Source organism: Teleopsis dalmanni, chromosome 2, assembly GCF_002237135.1.
Source record: "Teleopsis dalmanni isolate 2A chromosome 2, ASM223713v2, whole genome shotgun sequence".
Lineage (NCBI taxonomy): Eukaryota > Metazoa > Arthropoda > Insecta > Diptera > Diopsidae > Teleopsis > Teleopsis dalmanni.
The window spans coordinates 121,035,703-121,055,166 of record NC_051847.1 but is presented as its reverse complement, the minus strand read 5'-3'; the positions used below and the strand labels follow the sequence as shown (position 1 = coordinate 121,055,166).

Genomic DNA, 19,464 nt, shown 5'->3' with positions numbered 1-19,464 from the left:
TAGTTTTTTTATTTAAATAAAAAAATTATGTTTTAAAAATAATTCATAAATCACAATTTTATATATTGTGGCAAGCAATTTTAAATTGAGATATTTTATTCTCTCAGCGTTGAAAGGTTCAAGCGTGGCCATCATAAAGTCATAAATAATAATGTTTGCCAATAAATGTAAAGCGTACATACATGAGCAATATGATGGGCGGCTGTTCCTCCCATTCCAAAACGAAAACAACCATTAAAAAACGCACACTGCTCTATGTGAACATTTTTATTTTTTAAGTGACCATTGATCCCTGCCAGCCACCGCCCTACGCAATCATCATTACAAAAAATTGCTTACTTATGGAAGGAGCAGTGCAGCAGGCCAACTGTGGCTCAAATGGGCACAAGGTCACTGAAAAAGCCATTAACAAATTCATACGATAACTGTATAAAAATGAACGAATTATACATATTATTTAATGGTCCAGTGTGACGAATTTTTATGGTTGAATTTGAGTGATTAATGATCCTTCTGTGTTGACTCTACTTAGTGAAGAATACTTCACAGGGTTTTAAAGTTATAATCATAACAATTTTTAAAATTAGGAGAAGAATGATTAAATGTCGCATAAGTATTTCATAGTTCTGGAATCAAAACAGCAACATAAACCTATATTTAAACAATGTCTATTATTCCAATACTACAACAAAAGTCCTTATCTCTAATAAGCAAGTATATATCGACCAAAGCGAAAGCTTTTATTATTAATTATTATTAATCTTATTAATCTTAATCCTAAGATTATTTTTATTAATCTTAGATGAATACACAAATTAATCAGTGAGATGGGTGGGACTCTGCAGAAACCCCCCAGCTATCAAAGAGTAAAAGTGCCCAGATGCACTAACTCGGAAAAGGCTCAACATAATAATAATAATAAACATATTGCAGAAGAATTTTTAGAATAATATTATACGACAGTTGTTGTATAGTACTGTCTTGTATTTATTACAATAATCACGAGGTTTAAAAATGACTGCGAGGTACAATTAGGTATAGGAATATTTCGCCATTCGCAGATATATATTACTCTCTTCGGTTTCCGAGTCAAGATACAACTTTTTAAGCTGAAGTTTTAGCGATTATGGAGACATCTCGGTTAATTGCATTAGATTGATTTTGGATCACATTGAGGTTGCCATTTTTATTGATATCCAAGCAGCCAATTAAAATACTGTAATCTTTTACCATAAGTACTAGTAAGGTAGAGCAGGAATCAAATAGAGCACTAATATATCTTTTCGTAAAGACAGTCAGGAGAGATATCAATATAGAATTGCTGCAGTTAACTAATAACAGGTGTAAGTTTCTTACAATATGAATCTCAATCTGATCTTCATACAATAAGACCTAATTCGGAAAAGTTATTAACAGGGATCGAATCCATACTACCAGACTAAATGAAACTCTTTTAATTCACTGGTACATAGCATCCCACGCAAAGAAATTATGCCTTCTGTTTAACACTTGTTATAGAAGTTGCAGAAAATCAACTTAGAAGAACAAACTTCTTCTTTGACTGCCCAGTTCTGGCTAACATAAAAACAGATTTTTTGGGAAGTATTTTTATAACAAAGTATTAGACAGCACACGAGTAAAAACAAGAGATCTAATAAACTAAATAAACCCAACTGGATAGATTTGATTATTATATTAAATAACCCGAAAAAAATATACTAATCAAATCTTAGTACCCTACTCAGTAGCCTACTCAAATGAGTCTGCGTTACTGCTGAAACAACTTCTAAAAAAACCTTGAACTAAAGAATAATATCATTTCTGAAACCAGAAAAATAACTTGATGAGCTATATGTAGACAACACTGTCGTATGGAATGATTTACAAATAGTTTATGGAGTTTTGTTACTATCACATATTCAACAAAGATAATGACTATCCAAAAGTCCCGATAAAAAAAGCTAACAACTCAAAATACTATTAACTTATACAGTAAATTCCGTAAAAAAGTCTTTGATGCAACAATAAAATACATTGAAAACAAGTTTCACCTGTTTTTTAGGATATAATTTGCTGTTGTTCAGTGGTCTTCCTATTGAAATGGCGTAATTTTGTACTTCAGTAGTAAGAGAGCAAACAAAAAGTAGACTACGTCTGGTAAAGTATGTTTAGAATAAACATAGAGTAATACAAATCTAAAAAAAAAATTTTTAGCTATATATTTAATAACTAATTTAAACCAGATACTTTTTTAATCAGGACATGGACTTTCAAAATAGACTTTTTTAAAATTTATATATATATATACATTGTAAGTTCAACAATATCTTACAAAATTGTTCACTTTTAAAGTATCTGCCTTTAATAAGAGACCTTACAAATAACTATTTCCATTACAATAAACTATTTTTTAGAAACTTAAACTTTTATCAACCGGAAGCCTTGAAATTTTACTTAATTTTCAAGTTTTTCCCTTCATCATTACTTGGTTCCATTTTACATATATAGTATCATCAGATGTACACGCATATAAGCCACAAAAATGGAATGTCTGTTATTTACCAACGCTAACTAAATACATAATGTCCATATATACACACAATTACAATAGCAACTTGCAGTCACATGGAGCGCATGACCCATTCCTGAACTCAGAAATCATTATTGAGCACCGAAATGTACACGAACCCGCATTGAAGTTCAGAGTGTAGGACCATAAACATTTCGTGAGTAACTGTTCTGTATGAGGTGGGCTAAGGTGGAGCAGAAGCCATGACTGTGACTATGACAGCATTAATATAGAATATTGAAAAGAGGGATTTCAGGTGTCAGCGGGAAGATGCAACAGAAAATGGGAGGTGCCTTACTAAAATAAGAGTAGAAAAATTAAAAACTGAGTTTACTGTGGTTTTTTTTTGTTTTTTTTTTTGCTATACACAATTTCTTGCTAAAAGTGTTTCTTTGTCCTTTAACAGGATATTTCTTTCATATACGGAATAAACACTGTTTTTTCTTAGTTAAAAAGAAAAGTGCGTTAACGTTTCTGAAATGTGCCAAGAAAACATTTAAATATTTGTCACGTTGAAATGCCCTAGCGTCAAATCAAAATAAAAAGTGTCAACAGAATGACATTCCTTTAACATTTACAATGATTTCTTTTTTAAAAAATATTTTAAAGGTGATTACGTAACATATTGCAGACAAAATATTCTTATGGAAAGCCTTAGGTAACTTCTTAACTATTTGGTAAAGGAACGAACACGTAAATCCTGGAAAGAAGCAAATGTCAAACTGTCAGCGAAATGCTGTGACAAATTTATTTCAGTAATTAACATTCACAGGATAATCAGAATTTCAAAGGATCCGTTTTTAATAGTCACATGAAAAAGTTTTTATAACTTCTAAGAAGAGCAGTATTAGAAACTTGCCAGACTATCACAGGCAAGTGTATTTTTAGGACTTGATAGTTTAGACAGAACAGTTTATCGAATCGACTGCCGTTTGGTATTTTTTCACTTATATTATTAATAACAAAAATAATATTATTTATAAAATGAATCATAAAACCATTAAAAATTGGAAACAATCATAAAATAATTATTCATTATGACTAATAATTCTTAAAAAACTCAAATGCATTACTATACAGAAGGGTGTTAAAGTTAAACATGGCATACTAGTCCCATAATAATGAATACCTTTTCTACAGATCTGCAGAAGTCCTTGATCAACTATAAAGTCTAATCACAAAATTTTAACTGAATTTACCCATCAGTAAATCGGAAAAAATTTTACTGTCAGTCTCAAATTTCACTTCCATGATGTTAAAAAAAAAATAACAATACAGCAGCGAGAAAACGAGATATATTAGAGCATAATGTATATATAAATAAATATATAAACAAATATATAATTTTATAAACTATTAATAGACACAAATACAAATATAAATATAAAGTTTTCCACATTTACAGCCTCTAGAACGCTTTAGAGCCACTCACAAAAAAATGGATTTAAGACATTTTTTTCATCCAATCAAAACTAAGTGCTAACATTAACCCACAAATTTCTTTAATTTACTAACCAAGAATGTTTTAGTATAGCATATTTGGTCCGCATTATTAGCGATGAGAAAATTTAGGCGTCAGTAAAAACTTTAAGGCTATTTCTTTTCAGAACCACGAAATAGTGAAATTCAAAGGAAAACAATAACAGACAAACTAATCTGGAAATAAACTGCAAGTTCACTTCTTGATCTCAAAGTATTCTGTAGTATAGGCGAAAGTACTGCAATAACAAATAATTCTAACAAAACTTTAAATTGGAAAAGAAAATCAGATTTAAGATGATCTTGCATTCTTAATCTGAGCGCTATACTCTGATTTAGTTAAATTATATGATTTTGATTTGGACGATATACGGTTTCAACAAGTGCTGCAACATGACATATAATTCGTGGCAAAATCAATTCATTGAGAAAAAAAATTCAATATCCAGAAATAATGATGTAAACTGACCAAAGAACTCTAGAATAAATTCATTGTACTCTCTTTTTTTGAGGATATGTTAAATCATTGATTTACTTTAATAAACTACAAGTACTTGAAATCAACATTGTTTGCGCTATAAATGAAATAAAATAATGTAGATTTATACCAGAACCAAATTTTATAAAAAAACCTTATAATATTGAATACAAATCTATTGTTATATATAAATTAAAAATTATATTTATTCCCTATGCCGTCTTATATTTGTTTCAAATTTAAAATAAAGAGCTCTCCAAAGATCTTACATTTAGATCAGTCTAGAGAAAAATATTAAAATATAATAAAATAGCTGTACATATAGAAGTTTATTGCTTTGAATAGAAACAATCTCAAGCACATCCGTGCGGATTTACTATGACCATACATTAGTTCAAAAGTTAAAATATCGGCCCAGTATTTCTAACAAATAAAAAATCCCATGATAACATGTCATACTTGCTTTTAACTAAGTATATTAAATTCCGCCGAAACACACGTCTGCTGGTATAATTCTTGTTGAGAGTGGTAAGTGAGGCGGTATATATAGACCTAGCTACGCCTAAACTCTACTTGCTTACCACAGAAATGAAAATTAAAATGGTAACATAGTCAGTAGAGCGCCCCCTTTCCGCTGCAAGTGAAGATCCCTGTCTTCGAAACAGTGATCTTCCCTCTCGACGCATTGTAATTAAGTTAATATCAATGAGATGGAGTACAAACGCGGGCTAACAAAAATTTATACTAAAGCAACAAAGATCCTAACATGTCTCCGTTTAGTATCTTTAAAACGTGTCCACAGTGCAGCAAGAACTATATTATTCCAATTGAAATCTGGATAAAGATATAACTGCTAAACAGTTATTTGTCACAAATAAATATATTAATTGCAAAACTTCAAAAATAACTAAACCAATTTAAATTTGTAGATTTTTTACACAATAAGTCTATAATATGGAAAACAAACAAAAATATTTTAATAATAATATACTAGGTGTAATCGAATCATCTATATATAAAATAGATATATAATCAGATATATATCTATTATATATAAACATATATATCAGATGTTTATATTTCACTATTCATGTATAATACTAAGGGCCATGTTATGCAGAGCGTCTCAGGCACGGCAAATTACGCTCTTTCGGGCTATACCGAAAATGCATGTTGTGAAGAGTGTCACATCAGTATTGCCAATTTTGTATTTTTATTACTACTTTCTTCTCGGGAAGTGTAATAATTATATTATTAGCAATTTATAAAAAAAATGCTGTGTTGCTTACTGCCATTTTTTCTCCAAAACGTATTAGAATTGTAGTAATTTGTTCCTAAAAGGCGCAAATTTTAAAATTTATTACTAAACAACACTGTTTTGCCTTAGTGCCGGGCACGGTTGCCACTTGAAAATTTTTTCCTGTACCAAAATTGGTTTAAAAAGGTACCATTTCTGTAAAAAAAGGTCCAAAACTTTTCTGAACCTTTTTATTTTTTCGTTCTGTGTTTTTCATAGTGTTATAAATGAACAAAATATAAAATAGTGCAGTTGCATTTATTAAAAAAATTTTATTGGAAATATCCACTATAATGTTGGGTCGTCAAAAATGTACCATTTTTTGAACATGAGTACCAAACGAAAAAAAAAAGTACCAATTTTGGTACTAAAGTACCATAAGTGGCAACCGTGGTGCCGGGTCACAAATACGGCGGCTCTCATGCCAGAGTTTGAACGGCCATATTGTTTTTTCTCTCATTCGCCATTTTAAAATTTGTATTGAAAACAACAACAATTGTTCTCATACCGTGCCCGCAACACTCTGCATAACACGGCCCTAAGAATATACACGATTCTTAGTATCTAGATGTACTATATTGTACTATTCAACCCTATCAACCTAAACTAAATCCAAATTAAGTGAAAAATATTTGTGAAAAAAAAACAAAAAACCTACACATAATCGGTACATTATATCAACGTTTTTCAACCTCAAACGTACTACGAGCCAGAAAAATATGTTTTACTGGTACCCATATTTTTAAAAAAAACATAAACGGTGGAACCGAAAACCATTTTTACAGACAATTTTACAGACTGGCGGTGCCTTTATGGTGCCTTTTGTGTCGTACGAACTACATATAATTATAATGGTTTCGGGAGTCACTTATCACAGAAGACCAAAGGCCGATCGCGCCAATTATACCAACACAATTATTGTGCAGTTAACATAAATAATTAGATATGATATTAATTTATCAATATACAAATTAGAGTTTGTCTGTAACTGTTCTCACATTGTGTCTACTAAACTTTTAAGGCTAATAAAGTTTAAGGAAAAATTCGAAATCCTTGTTAGGTTTTAAGGCTAAGCCTTTAAAATAGTCTGAAATTCCTAATATATTCATTCAATACTTCAAATGCGGTTATTACTTCTATTAGCTTTAGTTAGGTATTTTACAAATGAATATAAAATGTTTACATCTACAGACCTAACTTATGTTAAACAACCTTATACCAATAACTGTAATAGTTACCATACGATCCTACTAAGGTTTGACTATTACAATCTAATCACTGATAACTTATATGTTATTAATATATATATACTTTCAATTCTTTCAATACATGCAACGGAACAAATAAAGCTATAAATGGTATACATATATATAACTAATTTTAAACTTTTAACATGCACTCGTATAATAAATAAATACTTAATAATATTTTAATAACAAATTGAACTAAAAACTAAATAGCATAATTTACGAATCTAAAAAAAAATATTATTATGACTGTTTAATGACATCATATCATCAACAGCTTTAACTTTAATAAGACTAGTCAATAACTTTTGAACCCATAAGGCAATATCAAACTCCCTAGGGACATTTATACCACAAGCTAAGTGTATAAGATGGCACTTTTCCTTCCTATCTAATGTTAAGTATGTGTTATTTTTTATGACACTTATGCTTATGACGTGTGATATGAGGCATTCAAAATCGACTCGAAACAAGTGGTGACTTCACATATTGACCAGTACTTTAGGACACAGACAACAACCCAACAACCCCCTTAATATTAAGAAGAAGAAGAAAGAAAAACAAAAGTAGTGATTTTTAACGCTTACCGTTATCAGTTTTTTATGGTTATTTTTTATTGTACAGCATATCCTTGAGTTCTATGTGAACACAGTGTGTGTGTTTGCAGAGTGTCAGTTTTTATTATACAAATATAAGTAAGGCCCACTTTACTCAGTGGCTTTTTTATCTAAATGTGTTATCCACATCAATAAGATTAAGTTTCAATATATTGTATGTGTAAAATATCAAATCAAATTAAATGTATTGATGTCGATGTTATTGACATATTTGACCACTTGGTAGTGTTCATAACTAAAAAGATATATTTTTATAGTGTAAAAACGAAATTATATGTTAAATTTTACTTGATTTATGCTGACAAATGGCGTTTGTATTCTGAATTTGTAGCGCAAAAAATGAATATTATTAACGAATGCCAAAGTTGGCGTTTTAGTATCAAACCATTGACTTATTAAGTATAATATATATTAAGATAATTACTGCATTTTACAGATTTTGTCCATATTTTGTAAATCTACTGCTTTTTATCAATAGTAAATTGTTCAAACTTTTCTTCTAAATATTTAAATACCGCATCGATTGCAGTGTAAGAGGTCCACTCATGTTGGCCATGACCTAGAAAAATATATATTTTATATAACGATTTTATTATATATATATATCAATTAGAATTATAGTATATGTATATTAAACAAAGCTTTTCAACCTGCAGAACGACACGGTAAGTCATTTTTAAAAGTTGTTAAAACCTTATCCAAAGGCTGATTGCTAGATACCCAATTGCATGCTTTGTCTGATAATAGTTGCTGCAATTCACTTGGCATACCAAAATGTGCTGAATCTGTAAACGCAACTCCAAAAACTTTTTGCTTAAAGAAATCCGGAAAACGCCTTGCCTGTTAGTAGAAAATAAATATAAGATATTAATCGAAATATTTTTATATTAAATATCAATTACCAGTTCAATAGTTACGCCACCACCAGCACTATGAGCTACTATCGCTACGCTTTCTGGATTTGATGATATAACAAAATTTTCCCAGACATAAGCAGCATGATCTGATGGTGTACTAAGACCAGATACAGATTTTTTTACACCATCAATTATACGATAATTATCATTTGTGTTAGTTATCAATATATCATAACCTAGAGATTTCGCCTGCTTGATATAAGGAATTTGTGTACCGTGATCGATGGAATTGTTTATAATCAAACTAATTTAAAGAGAAAAACCATTACAATAAATATAAATATATTTAAGTAAATAAATAAAAAAAATACCTTCTGGCCCACTGTCCAGCACGAACATAGCCGCTGCCATGTATTAGCACAATAAGCTTTTGAGATCTACGCAAGTTTTTCGGTTGAGTAAATATACATGTTTGTCTCTCCGGTGGTAAATTATCAGGTATGTAGATGCGCGTCATACCATTTTGCTCCAGTAAATCATAAACAATATCTGGGATTTGCTACAAAGTCAAGAACGAAAATTATTAAAAATGCAGAAGCCTTTTAAGTTGAATATGAAATCATGTTTACCTCTGCCAACTGCTCGTAACGTGCCTGATTTTTTTCCTGTTCTTTGTATACGTTAAACACAAAACCTTCCATGCCGGCTTCACCGGTCTCTGGGTCTATCTTACGCAACTGCCCACCTAATGAATAAATTATTTTTTAGTGATTGTATAATTATAATTAACAAAATTAATAACTACATACTTTTGTTGAAAGCGTAACCAAATTCACGCAGTTTTTCCAAGGCTTTACTTTTATTGGAAGACATTTCCGCAGCAACAATAAGTTTAGAGAAACGTCTAAAAAAACTTAGCATATGCAATTATTTTGTACTTTTTAAGTGTCAAATGCTTTCTAATTTATTTTCACAATCTCGTTTGCTTTAAATAAATTTGCTTGTACACGAAAACCAGAAATATTTACAAAATGCTACAAACTGTTGATAGCAGGCGGCAAACATATGTCATTTGGAAAATAAATTCCCATATTTTGCTTCTTAAAGGAAATTTCTGTTAGTATTCACAATAGTTGAACTGTCAAAATTTTTTTAAATTTTACAAGGAAAACAAAGTATTAACATTTGCCTATATTAGCAAAGAAAAAAACTCCAACTCTTAAGTTTGAAAAAAATAAATTAATGGCAATTTTTATATTTACTTTTGCATAACGGCATATTATTTATTTATTTAAAACGTTTGCATACATTTTGTAATATGATTAATGAGGACACTACAGTATCGTACGAAATTTATTATCATCGCAAAGTGGGACATATGGATATATATTAAATATAAGTACAAATAATTGTAGGTATTCATATAATTATTATTAAATACTAATTGCTGGAATATAAATTATCCAACGTTCAATTGTTCGTTTATACAAATGTTTATGCGCAGAAGTTCATTCATCACAATTAATTTTTTAAAAAATATTTAGATATTAATTATTATATATAAAATAAAACTGTAGAAATGAAATATTTACTATCAAATTTTATATCTTGGTATATAATTAAATGTTCATTAATTCGTTTATACAAGGAATCATGTGCAAAAGTTCATTCATTAAAAAAAGATTTTATAAAAAGAAAGAATACATTTTGATACTTTTATCGTCCTGACAAAAAGTAAAATTACGAGGGTGGTTTGATAAATCAGTGACTTTTTGAATTTCCCGCGCAGTTACTCCAAATGCAACAGTGCTGCCGTTAGCTGTAATCTACCAGTGGGCATGCTCACGTACCAGTGGACGTAGCTTGCTCAAAATTAAAAAGTTGCCCACTGGTAGATTACAGCTGACGGCAGCACTGTTGCATTTGGAGTAACTGCGTGGGAAATTCAAAAAGTCACAGACTTATCAAAACGCCCTTGTATATAAAAATTTGATCATCATATATAATAGTTATATTGGTTTGATAACAAATAATTCTTAACGTTAAGTGCTAAGCAAAACAATTTTTTCAAGCCCAGGACCATATTCAATGTCCATATGTTATTTGCTATTATCTCTTATTATATATTAATGTATTATTATATATCTTAAACACTATCTTATTAAATGCGGTTATTTTTGTTTTTTTAAAATATACTAACTTTTATTTCGAAATTTTTTTTTTTTGTGTATCTCTACACGTGTTTCGGCAAATTCGCTTTTGCCTTCATCAGGATATGAAGAATTCCTAATATTAGGAATTCTCCTGATGAAGGCAAAAGCGAATTTGCCGAAACACGTGTAGAGATACACAAAAAAAAATTTCGAAATAAAAGTTAGTATATTTTAAAAAACAAAAATAAACGCATTTAAACAATTTCGAAATAACGACTCAAAAATTAAAACAAAAATAAACTATCTTCTTGTTAGTTGACAGAAACAAATTTTTAAATACTTTATGATGATATAATAACGAATTTCGGAAAACCGTGATTTGACAACGATCTAGATTAATATAGGTAGATTCTTGAGATATCGTGCATTAAAGTTGTGAATTTTCAAATTAATTAGTCAAACAGAAAGTAATCACGAAATCTAGTGGTATTAAATAAAATAAGATTTTACATTGATTACAGTGATAACATCCATCACTTTCTATTGTTATTGCTGGTTTCCTTGTAAATATTTGCAATTTTTGAGTTCAATATTTCAAGAATCAAGTTAAGCCAAGATCCATCGTCAAATCGAAATCGGATCCTTATTATATTTTATTATTAAATTAGAATATATTAACTTTATTTTGGTATTTTCTATTATTGCCAGTGATACGATAATGTACATTAGAACTACGGCACACAAAGCTTGGGTTTAAGTCTCACTTAATTCTGGTTTAAAAATACACTTTGAAAAATCTTTTTAAATGCTTGATTTCTCTTTCTTAGAAATAGAGCTTGTAGGACTCTATTAAATTTGCAATAGTCTCAACTATACGATCTATATGAAGGTGTAATTTTATCTGCTATTGTTAAGAAACAATGTCTATGCGTGGCTTGGAGCGAGCTAGATTAATGTAACATCTCCTATTGTTTAGACGTAACCTTTGATAATTAGCTACATATGGCTACAAATTTTAAGTAGCCTTTACAAAAAGGATAATCCGATAAGCAGAATGACATTTTTGAAACCTTGAAATTTCTTGTCTTAAGCGCACAATAGTCCAAGCTAATTAAATGTGTTGTTTATTACTATCCCTCACAAACTTATATAAACTATACCTGTATTTGAATTCTAAAAACTTAAATCATAATGTGCTTTTTTATACTGATTTTTGAATGAATCTTTTCATATTTTATTAGATAGAATATATAGTAAGTAGGTTGAACTAGTTGGTGTTAAGAAATCCGGCTCCCTAGCGATACTATTTCAGATTATGAATAAAGCAACGCAAATATATTTTATCTCTCAAACATATACTTATCCATCCTTTACATTATAATCCATATATTATCAAATGCATCAAATTATTATTTTAGAAAGATTAAGTTTTATTTCGAAGTATTTAATACATTGATCAAATTTAAAGTAAAGTACCTTTTGCCTGTTTGTTATGAAAAACTATATAATATGATCTTAAAGGTATATAAACATCATTGAAATTTTAATTTATCTAAGATACTACACATAACAAATCTACATAGAATACCAACTGTTTTCAAAGAAAACTAATCTCGGTAAAAATCACGTTTTATGCAATATATTCTGCTCACTTAATTCCCTCCTGAAGACCCAGAACTAGCACCGCCACTGCTAGCAGCAAAAGCTCTTTGTATATTCATTAAAAATTGCCAAATCATGCCACCAACGGTGCCCAATACTTCCAAAAATCGAAATTCGTTACTTTCATTCACCGATTCACGCTCCTCTTCCGTTTCAATAGCCGAAGCATCATTTGAAGATACATGCTCTGTATGTTCACTGTGCTCACGTCTGCGTGCAGCGTGCCCACGCAAAACATGATGGTGGGGACTTTGTGGGTGAGTAAGATTAAAGGCACCATCGCGTACGGTATTAATAAGATGTTTAACTGGTTCCAAAGATCTACCAATGCTTTGTTTGACACGATGCAGTGGGTTATTATTGCTCACAGTCGATGACTCGAAAACATCGTTATGTCCAAAAATTTCATTAGTGTTATCTAATGTATTCTGACTGCTTGACAGTTCATCATCTGTGTGTGGTGGAGATGTATCAAGGCTATTATCTTAAAATAAATATTTGTTATTATCACTCTATTAAAATATTAATTTCATACCTGAACCTGTGAACTGATCCTTGTCCTTAGAATTTTTATTAATTTCGTCGAAGTCGAAATCAGGTAAGTCCTCTGTATCTGTATTGGCCCTGGCTTTGCGTTGTGTGTCAAAATTCACGATTTGTGAAGTTGGCTGGGAAGTTGTTGGCACTACCGTTGGTACTGCAAATACACGTAAATCCAATAACGTGAACTGCAAAAAGATTTCAATTAAAATATACAAAATTATTTAATGATGTTATTAAATTTTTTAATTAATAATTCATTATGCGCTGCACGTGTAGCACCAAAATCGCAAAACAATGAATGGCAGAATTAAACTTTGAGAAGGAGGAGTTCTGTGCGCGGGAAAATATAATACAAAATTGTTTAATTAAACTATTTGTATGTTTGATAAATATTTCTAATAATTTTAGAAAAACCGTAGATGGACAAACAAAGGTTATAGGGAAATTAAGCTCAACGCAACTCAAGGGTTAATTTAGACTTTTTTTTTTAAATTTTTGAAATATATTTATGTAAATAATCAAATTAGGGCTTAATAAATAATAATAATCTGTTAATCTGTTATTGATATTTATAACTTCCGCATATTTATACTGTACTCTGTACTTCTCTAAATATTTTAATAGATTTTTTATGCTTGTACATATTTCCCCACCAATGTGCCCCGCCAAGCAACCAAGATAGTTATATCTTGAAAAATAATCAAAATATAATTAATAAATAAAATCAATGAGTGATTTAATAATCTAATATTCGTCAAATATATATCTTGAGTAAATGGCATACATGAAGATAATAATTTTAGATAAGAATGCCAGAAAGATGACAAAAGGTATTGGACTAGAACGGCCAATATATAATTTAATAAAGTATTTGTTTATTATACGAAAACTGTCTTTCATTTCCACAAAAAAAAAAAAAAAACTGCTTTCTAAACAACCTAATATTATCAATTAAAACTAAATTATTCCTACTACTTATACACCAGTTCTATATACCAGTTTTCGGTCCATTAAGGGCCAATTTTACAGGCGTAACTTAAGTCTCAAAAGTAATTTAAAGTTAAAGTTAATATTAAGACGTAATTTAAATGGCTTTAATATCATTTAATGCCTATATCTTAGTATTTTCTATAGAGATCGTTTCTCGCTTAGATAAGCTTAGCTCTATCAAGAGGACCAGTTGTTTTAACAAGAATAGTTAATATATTGAAATTACAATGATTAATGTTAACCCCAAGCAAGTTTGAGGGCATAACAATGAGCAATTAATGTCTTAGAGTGGAAGTGTTTATGGTTGTATTAGCACAGTCCTATCAACCTAACCTAACCTAAAATAGGAAAACTTGAAATGTGAAACAACTTTTGATATAATGGGATATGAGAACCAAGCAATCAATAAAACTATTATTCTTCCCTATCTGATATAAAAGATAAATGCCTATTTTACCGACTCTTGTTGTTATTACTCTTGACGTTTTATTTTCTTAGTTTATCGTACTAACAGTAAAAAATTCATTATATATCATGTTATGGTATATCTAATGAAAATAACTAAATATGAATATAAAATATATACTTTGATTCATATGTAATTATGCTAGATATTATCAAAACTTCTACTGCACTTCGTCACAAGAAGCATTTTGCACTAACTGATTTAGTAATTCATGTGGTTGAACCATGCTACGTTAATATCTAAATTCTGGAATATCTATTATGCTATGTTCTCTCAGTTTACAAATATTTCGTACAAGTCCTTTACATTTGCCCCTATTTCTAGCAGAAAAACGTAGCTGACTAAAAGTTTTCTGTGTTTCACTTGCAATTGTCCTGTCCTGCTCACTTCGTGGGCATTCCATTCTACAGCATTAGCAATCGTATCCGCTGGTTTTCTCAATGTGTAACAATAACATACATATAAATGATTTCTCCTTAAATAGACTGACAAAACTATCAGTACTGCTTAAGCATTGCTAATATAGAATGAGGATGCATTGTATTGTTAATTTCAGAAGTAAATGTTTTTACTTAATGTATTTAATAATCAAAGTCACTTCAAAATTGAATACCCAAGATAACCTATACTGGATAATCGAAATGAAATCATAATTCATACAACAATACACACTAAGGAGTCTTAAGTTTATTAAGAAAGATTTGCTATTAAATTAACCAAACCAGGCTTGGTTTTTACGACAATTGAATACGATAAATTATAATCAAAGAAAATAGAAGCCAATGGTTTAATATGGTTTAATTTGAAAATAATCGAATTCGCTATATTCCCGAAAATGTGGCGAATTATATAGTTAATTGTAAGTTCATAGATTGCAGTTATAAAAGCAAACATTTTTTTGAAAACAGTTCCATATAATCCATTTATCAGACATAATAAAAGTCAACAGCATCCGTATTATATTACATGATATCTGGACAAGTTTCAGAGTTTCTGTATCCTAAGACGATAAATCCATAAAAATGTAATAGAAGAACAAAGACAGAAAAAAATATACAATTTTATAATTTAGTAAATTTCATGCCTTAGTTTTTGTGTAATACTTCTGTAATATATATTAGGATTTAATAATTAAACAGAGGTTGGTTATTGCTATACTGCTGGGAATCATCTGAATTTTCTGTATGTGGTCCATGACTAATTGCAGTGGTTGTTCAGCTAAAACTATTCTGCTTCTCTTTATTATTAATATTCTCTTTATTATTTCCATATATAAAAATATTTTTTCGAATGTAAAACCTAAAGATATACATATGTTTGCAAACAAAATATCTCTAACAGAGTGCTAAGATTTATTCTTCCTTCTTCTTTCAACAAAAACAGTTTATTAGTAAATAAAGTCACACTCCTCAACTACGTCGGATAATCAGGTTATCTTTCCATTTTTGTAAAAATTTTACATTTCTTGACCCGGGATGGTAAAACTAAAAATCTGTTTAAATTGAATTATATATTATTTTTTATTTTTAAAAAAAATTTCAGTACTAAGCCAAAAAACATATATTAGGTATTTTGAGTAAAATAAATAAACTCAATGAGGAAATTAATTTATAATTGAATTCTTAATTTTTATTGATTTTGACTAAAAAATATTTGTATTTTGAAACCATTAAAAATATTTGAAAATTATTATGGAAATGTTCATCGATTTATCACTTATTTAGCTTTAATTATAATTATGTGTGTAATTCTGAATTCTTTTATTGAATTATCAACGGAAGTGAGAATAAATTTTTTTTTATAAATACACAAATGAATTTCATAGTACGTTTCATTTTTCATACAAAATCCATACAAATTTGCACTAATGAGACTTTTTATAATTGTAAGTAGAGACAGGATTTTTATAATCATATAGTAATTCGTTAAAGTTCTTCCATTTCAAATATTAATCAGGGTTCATTTTTTTATTAAGTGACAAATTAATATTCTCAAAAGAATTTTTGAGATAATTATTCTTTTGAATGATAAAATAAAATTATTATTATCAATATTGTCAATATAATGGTCATCAAAATCCGCTACCGTAAATTGTTGCGTCGTCTACATTCCATATATTAAATCAAAGGCCATCACATCGAATTCACAAGGACATTAATTAAAATAATTCATAACATTTTAGCACTCAACACAATTATATTAATTTTAATTATTGGTAATAATTTACAAAATAAAATTATTATTCACAAAGTTATTAATTTACGAGTGTAAATTCATAAATATAATCATATATATTTTTTATTTATTTTGTATAATTTAACACTTACGTTGATCACAGCTATAGCATACACTGCAAAAATTTTATTACGAAAAGACCACGACATTTTTTTTCCACGTATTTCTACTAAATCTTCGCTCAGAAAGAGTTTTTGTTTTTACTAAAACTTGGTTTTAAAGAACTTTTTAGTACTGCTGCCTCTGTTGGCCAAAATCTTACTAACCGGCAGTCTCAATGAATTATAAAACCAAAGCAAAAAACAATAAGTTTTATATGCAACTAAGCACAATCGTTAAATAAGTAATTAATATGCGGGAGCTGTAGCCGAAAATCCAATAGCATGGACTATGCATTTGAGCTCTTCGATTTGTTTATAAGCCTAAACAGTGATGTCTAATACACTGAAAGAAAAATTCTTTTGTAATATAATTTAATTTCATCTTTTTCTTTTCAGATTTTTTTGTTAAGTATTAATTATGATAACAGAAGAAATAATAAGAGAACTAATTAAACGATTGTAAGACATATAGATAACATAGTGGATCTAAGACCATCAATACTCATAATCAAGCACAAATTTACAAGTGACTACATAAATCAATAGAGCAGAAGGAGAACGGTAATATTAGTGAGTATCAGTCGTGGAGCTAGATCAAAACTGGACGCCGGCGACATAAGAATTGTGAGCCCCCATTCATTACCGAGCTATAAATAAATATCAATATATAAATGTGAATATATGCGAATATATATATATAATATTACTAATACGACGAAGAATGTATAAAAGTTTTATTGCTAATCAAATTAAAATAAACACTAATTAAAATAAATGAATTTTCATTCTATTAGTCTGATTGAATTTTTTGAAATTATATCATTTTGAACCATTCGCTATTTTTGCTTTAATTGATAGAATTGCCTATGCAGATAGTGTCTCTTGGCTCATCGTACTTCTCTAACAGGTCTTAAACAATTTTAACTTTGAAAAGCTTTTTTCAGCAGAAGCTGTAATGACTGGAACTGTGAGTATATTTCTGGTTACTATATAAACATTCAGAAATACTTCATTTAAATTCTTTTCTTTAATATACCGGATTGAGTTGCTTTTCTACTGTTGTTTCAGTGTAGTGAGTTCGTTTTTAAAAACAGCAGTTCCTCATACAGTTCAAAAGGCTGAATGTCAGTGTTCTTAGCTTCCCGAAGATGAAGGTTTATACCTAAAGCAATATAATGCTTGAGAGGTTCTTCCTTTGGTATACTTTTCATATGATTAACTTCATATATGAAACCCAATTCTTCAAAATATCGATTAAGTGCTTTGAAACGACAGTCGGTATCAATTATGATAGTATCTATTATTATGGTAAAAAAGTTTACTTTATACTCTATTTCAATGGATTGTATGTTTTCATTAATATATTCATAACTGAACAATCGTTGAGTAAATCTTATATTCTTTGTGAGTAGCTGCTCTTGCATTTTTGAGTGCGTTCATCAAAAATAAATAATTGCGCCTATCAGTGAATATCTCCATTGTTAAAAGATTCTCTTATTTATAATGTATGATATATTCTATTTCTAGAACAATATGGAAAAATTGCATATATGAGCTTACATATTTAATTAATAGGCGTAGAAGATATGTGCTGCATCTCATAGCCAATTGCTTAAGGAACCTGGTTTAACTTATTTTATATTTAAAAAGTAAGACTGTAACAGGACATTTGCTAGACTTTTGGTTGTCGACGATAAATGACTTCAATAGGTAATCCGAACGTTCTAGCCATTTACTACCATTATTCCTGCTAGTAGGAGACATCTTAAATCTAGGGATATAACACTACTAATAATACTCATCAGTCCATAAAAAAGTAACGTCCAAGGTATTGTTATAAAATATAATATCAATAATTGATCATTTTCAATTGGAATAGTGACGTGTCCACTTATTTGAAGATTTTATTTTTTATTTTTGTTGAAAGCCAGAAACTAATAAAAAAAACTATTAGTTTTTTAATTTTTATTTTAAATAGTTTTTTTTCTTTAAAAATGTCACCGACTTTTTAAAGTTTTTTTAGCTTATTTTCTCAAAGTTTGTGATAATACCCCGATCTAAGGAACAAATCAGATAATGTCTCAAACGTTGACGACATTTATTAAAAAATAACTATATAAAATAAAAATAAGAAAATAACTAGCAGTTAGTTAAGATTACACAAGCTTTTAACAACATAAATAATATATTATTTTCTTTGACGTTTTAAATTATAGCCCAATTTATTTCTTATATTTTATATATATTTATATAAAATATTCAAATATTTCTTATTATATATTTATATATATTGTCATATATTTCTTCACATATTTCTTCATATATATTCTTATATATTTCTTCTTATATATTCTTATATATTTCTTCTTATATATTCCTTCTTATATATTTCTTCTTATATATTCTTATGCATTTCTTCTTATATGTTAATGTATATTCTTATATTTCAATTTATTAAGATAAGCGTATACACAGTTTTTTTAACATTTAAGTTGACTTGAATATATATTATTCAACAAAAACAAAGTTCTTTTTTTTATTTTACAAAATTAATTATAATTTCATTTTTAGAATTAGTTTAATAATTATTTCAAGAAACATTCATATAAGAATATACAATGTTTGATTTTAAAAGGCATTTATATTAATTATTTTGTAACCAAGTACATACTATAAATATTTTAAAATTAGTTGCTTTACACAATTTCTTTAAATAAACTTATTATGTAATAATAACCAATAATATTTATAATAAATTACAAATTTCTGA

The 19,464-nt window shown here is 28.7% G+C and overlaps 2 protein-coding genes across 2 annotated transcripts in view; both read right to left on the bottom strand.

The window, feature by feature from the left end:
• LOC119684384 (FAM172 family protein homolog CG10038) overlaps positions 1-9,656 on the bottom strand; it is a 30,974-nt gene extending 21,318 nt beyond the window's left edge. The window contains exons 1-7 of the mRNA XM_038098419.1: positions 9,354-9,656; positions 9,174-9,289; positions 8,916-9,103; positions 8,590-8,848; positions 8,338-8,527; positions 7,976-8,246; positions 7,658-7,922 (exon numbers count right to left, since the gene is read on the bottom strand). Coding sequence (XP_037954347.1) covers positions 8,146-8,246; positions 8,338-8,527; positions 8,590-8,848; positions 8,916-9,103; positions 9,174-9,289; positions 9,354-9,465 — 966 coding nt within the window. The 5' untranslated portion in view covers positions 9,466-9,656 and the 3' untranslated portion in view covers positions 7,658-7,922; positions 7,976-8,145. The remainder of the gene's footprint in view (positions 1-7,657; positions 7,923-7,975; positions 8,247-8,337; positions 8,528-8,589; positions 8,849-8,915; positions 9,104-9,173; positions 9,290-9,353) is intronic.
• A 2,507-nt stretch (positions 9,657-12,163) lies between these two features.
• LOC119681508 lies at positions 12,164-16,859 on the bottom strand. Its single transcript, XM_038094721.1, has 3 exons — positions 16,686-16,859; positions 12,895-13,087; positions 12,164-12,843 (listed from the first exon to the last, which is right to left on the bottom strand). Exons 1-3 carry the CDS (start codon positions 16,740-16,742, stop codon positions 12,350-12,352), a joined length of 744 nt encoding a protein of 247 aa, XP_037950649.1. The 5' UTR covers positions 16,743-16,859; the 3' UTR covers positions 12,164-12,349.
• Positions 16,860-19,464: the final 2,605 nt, after the last annotated feature.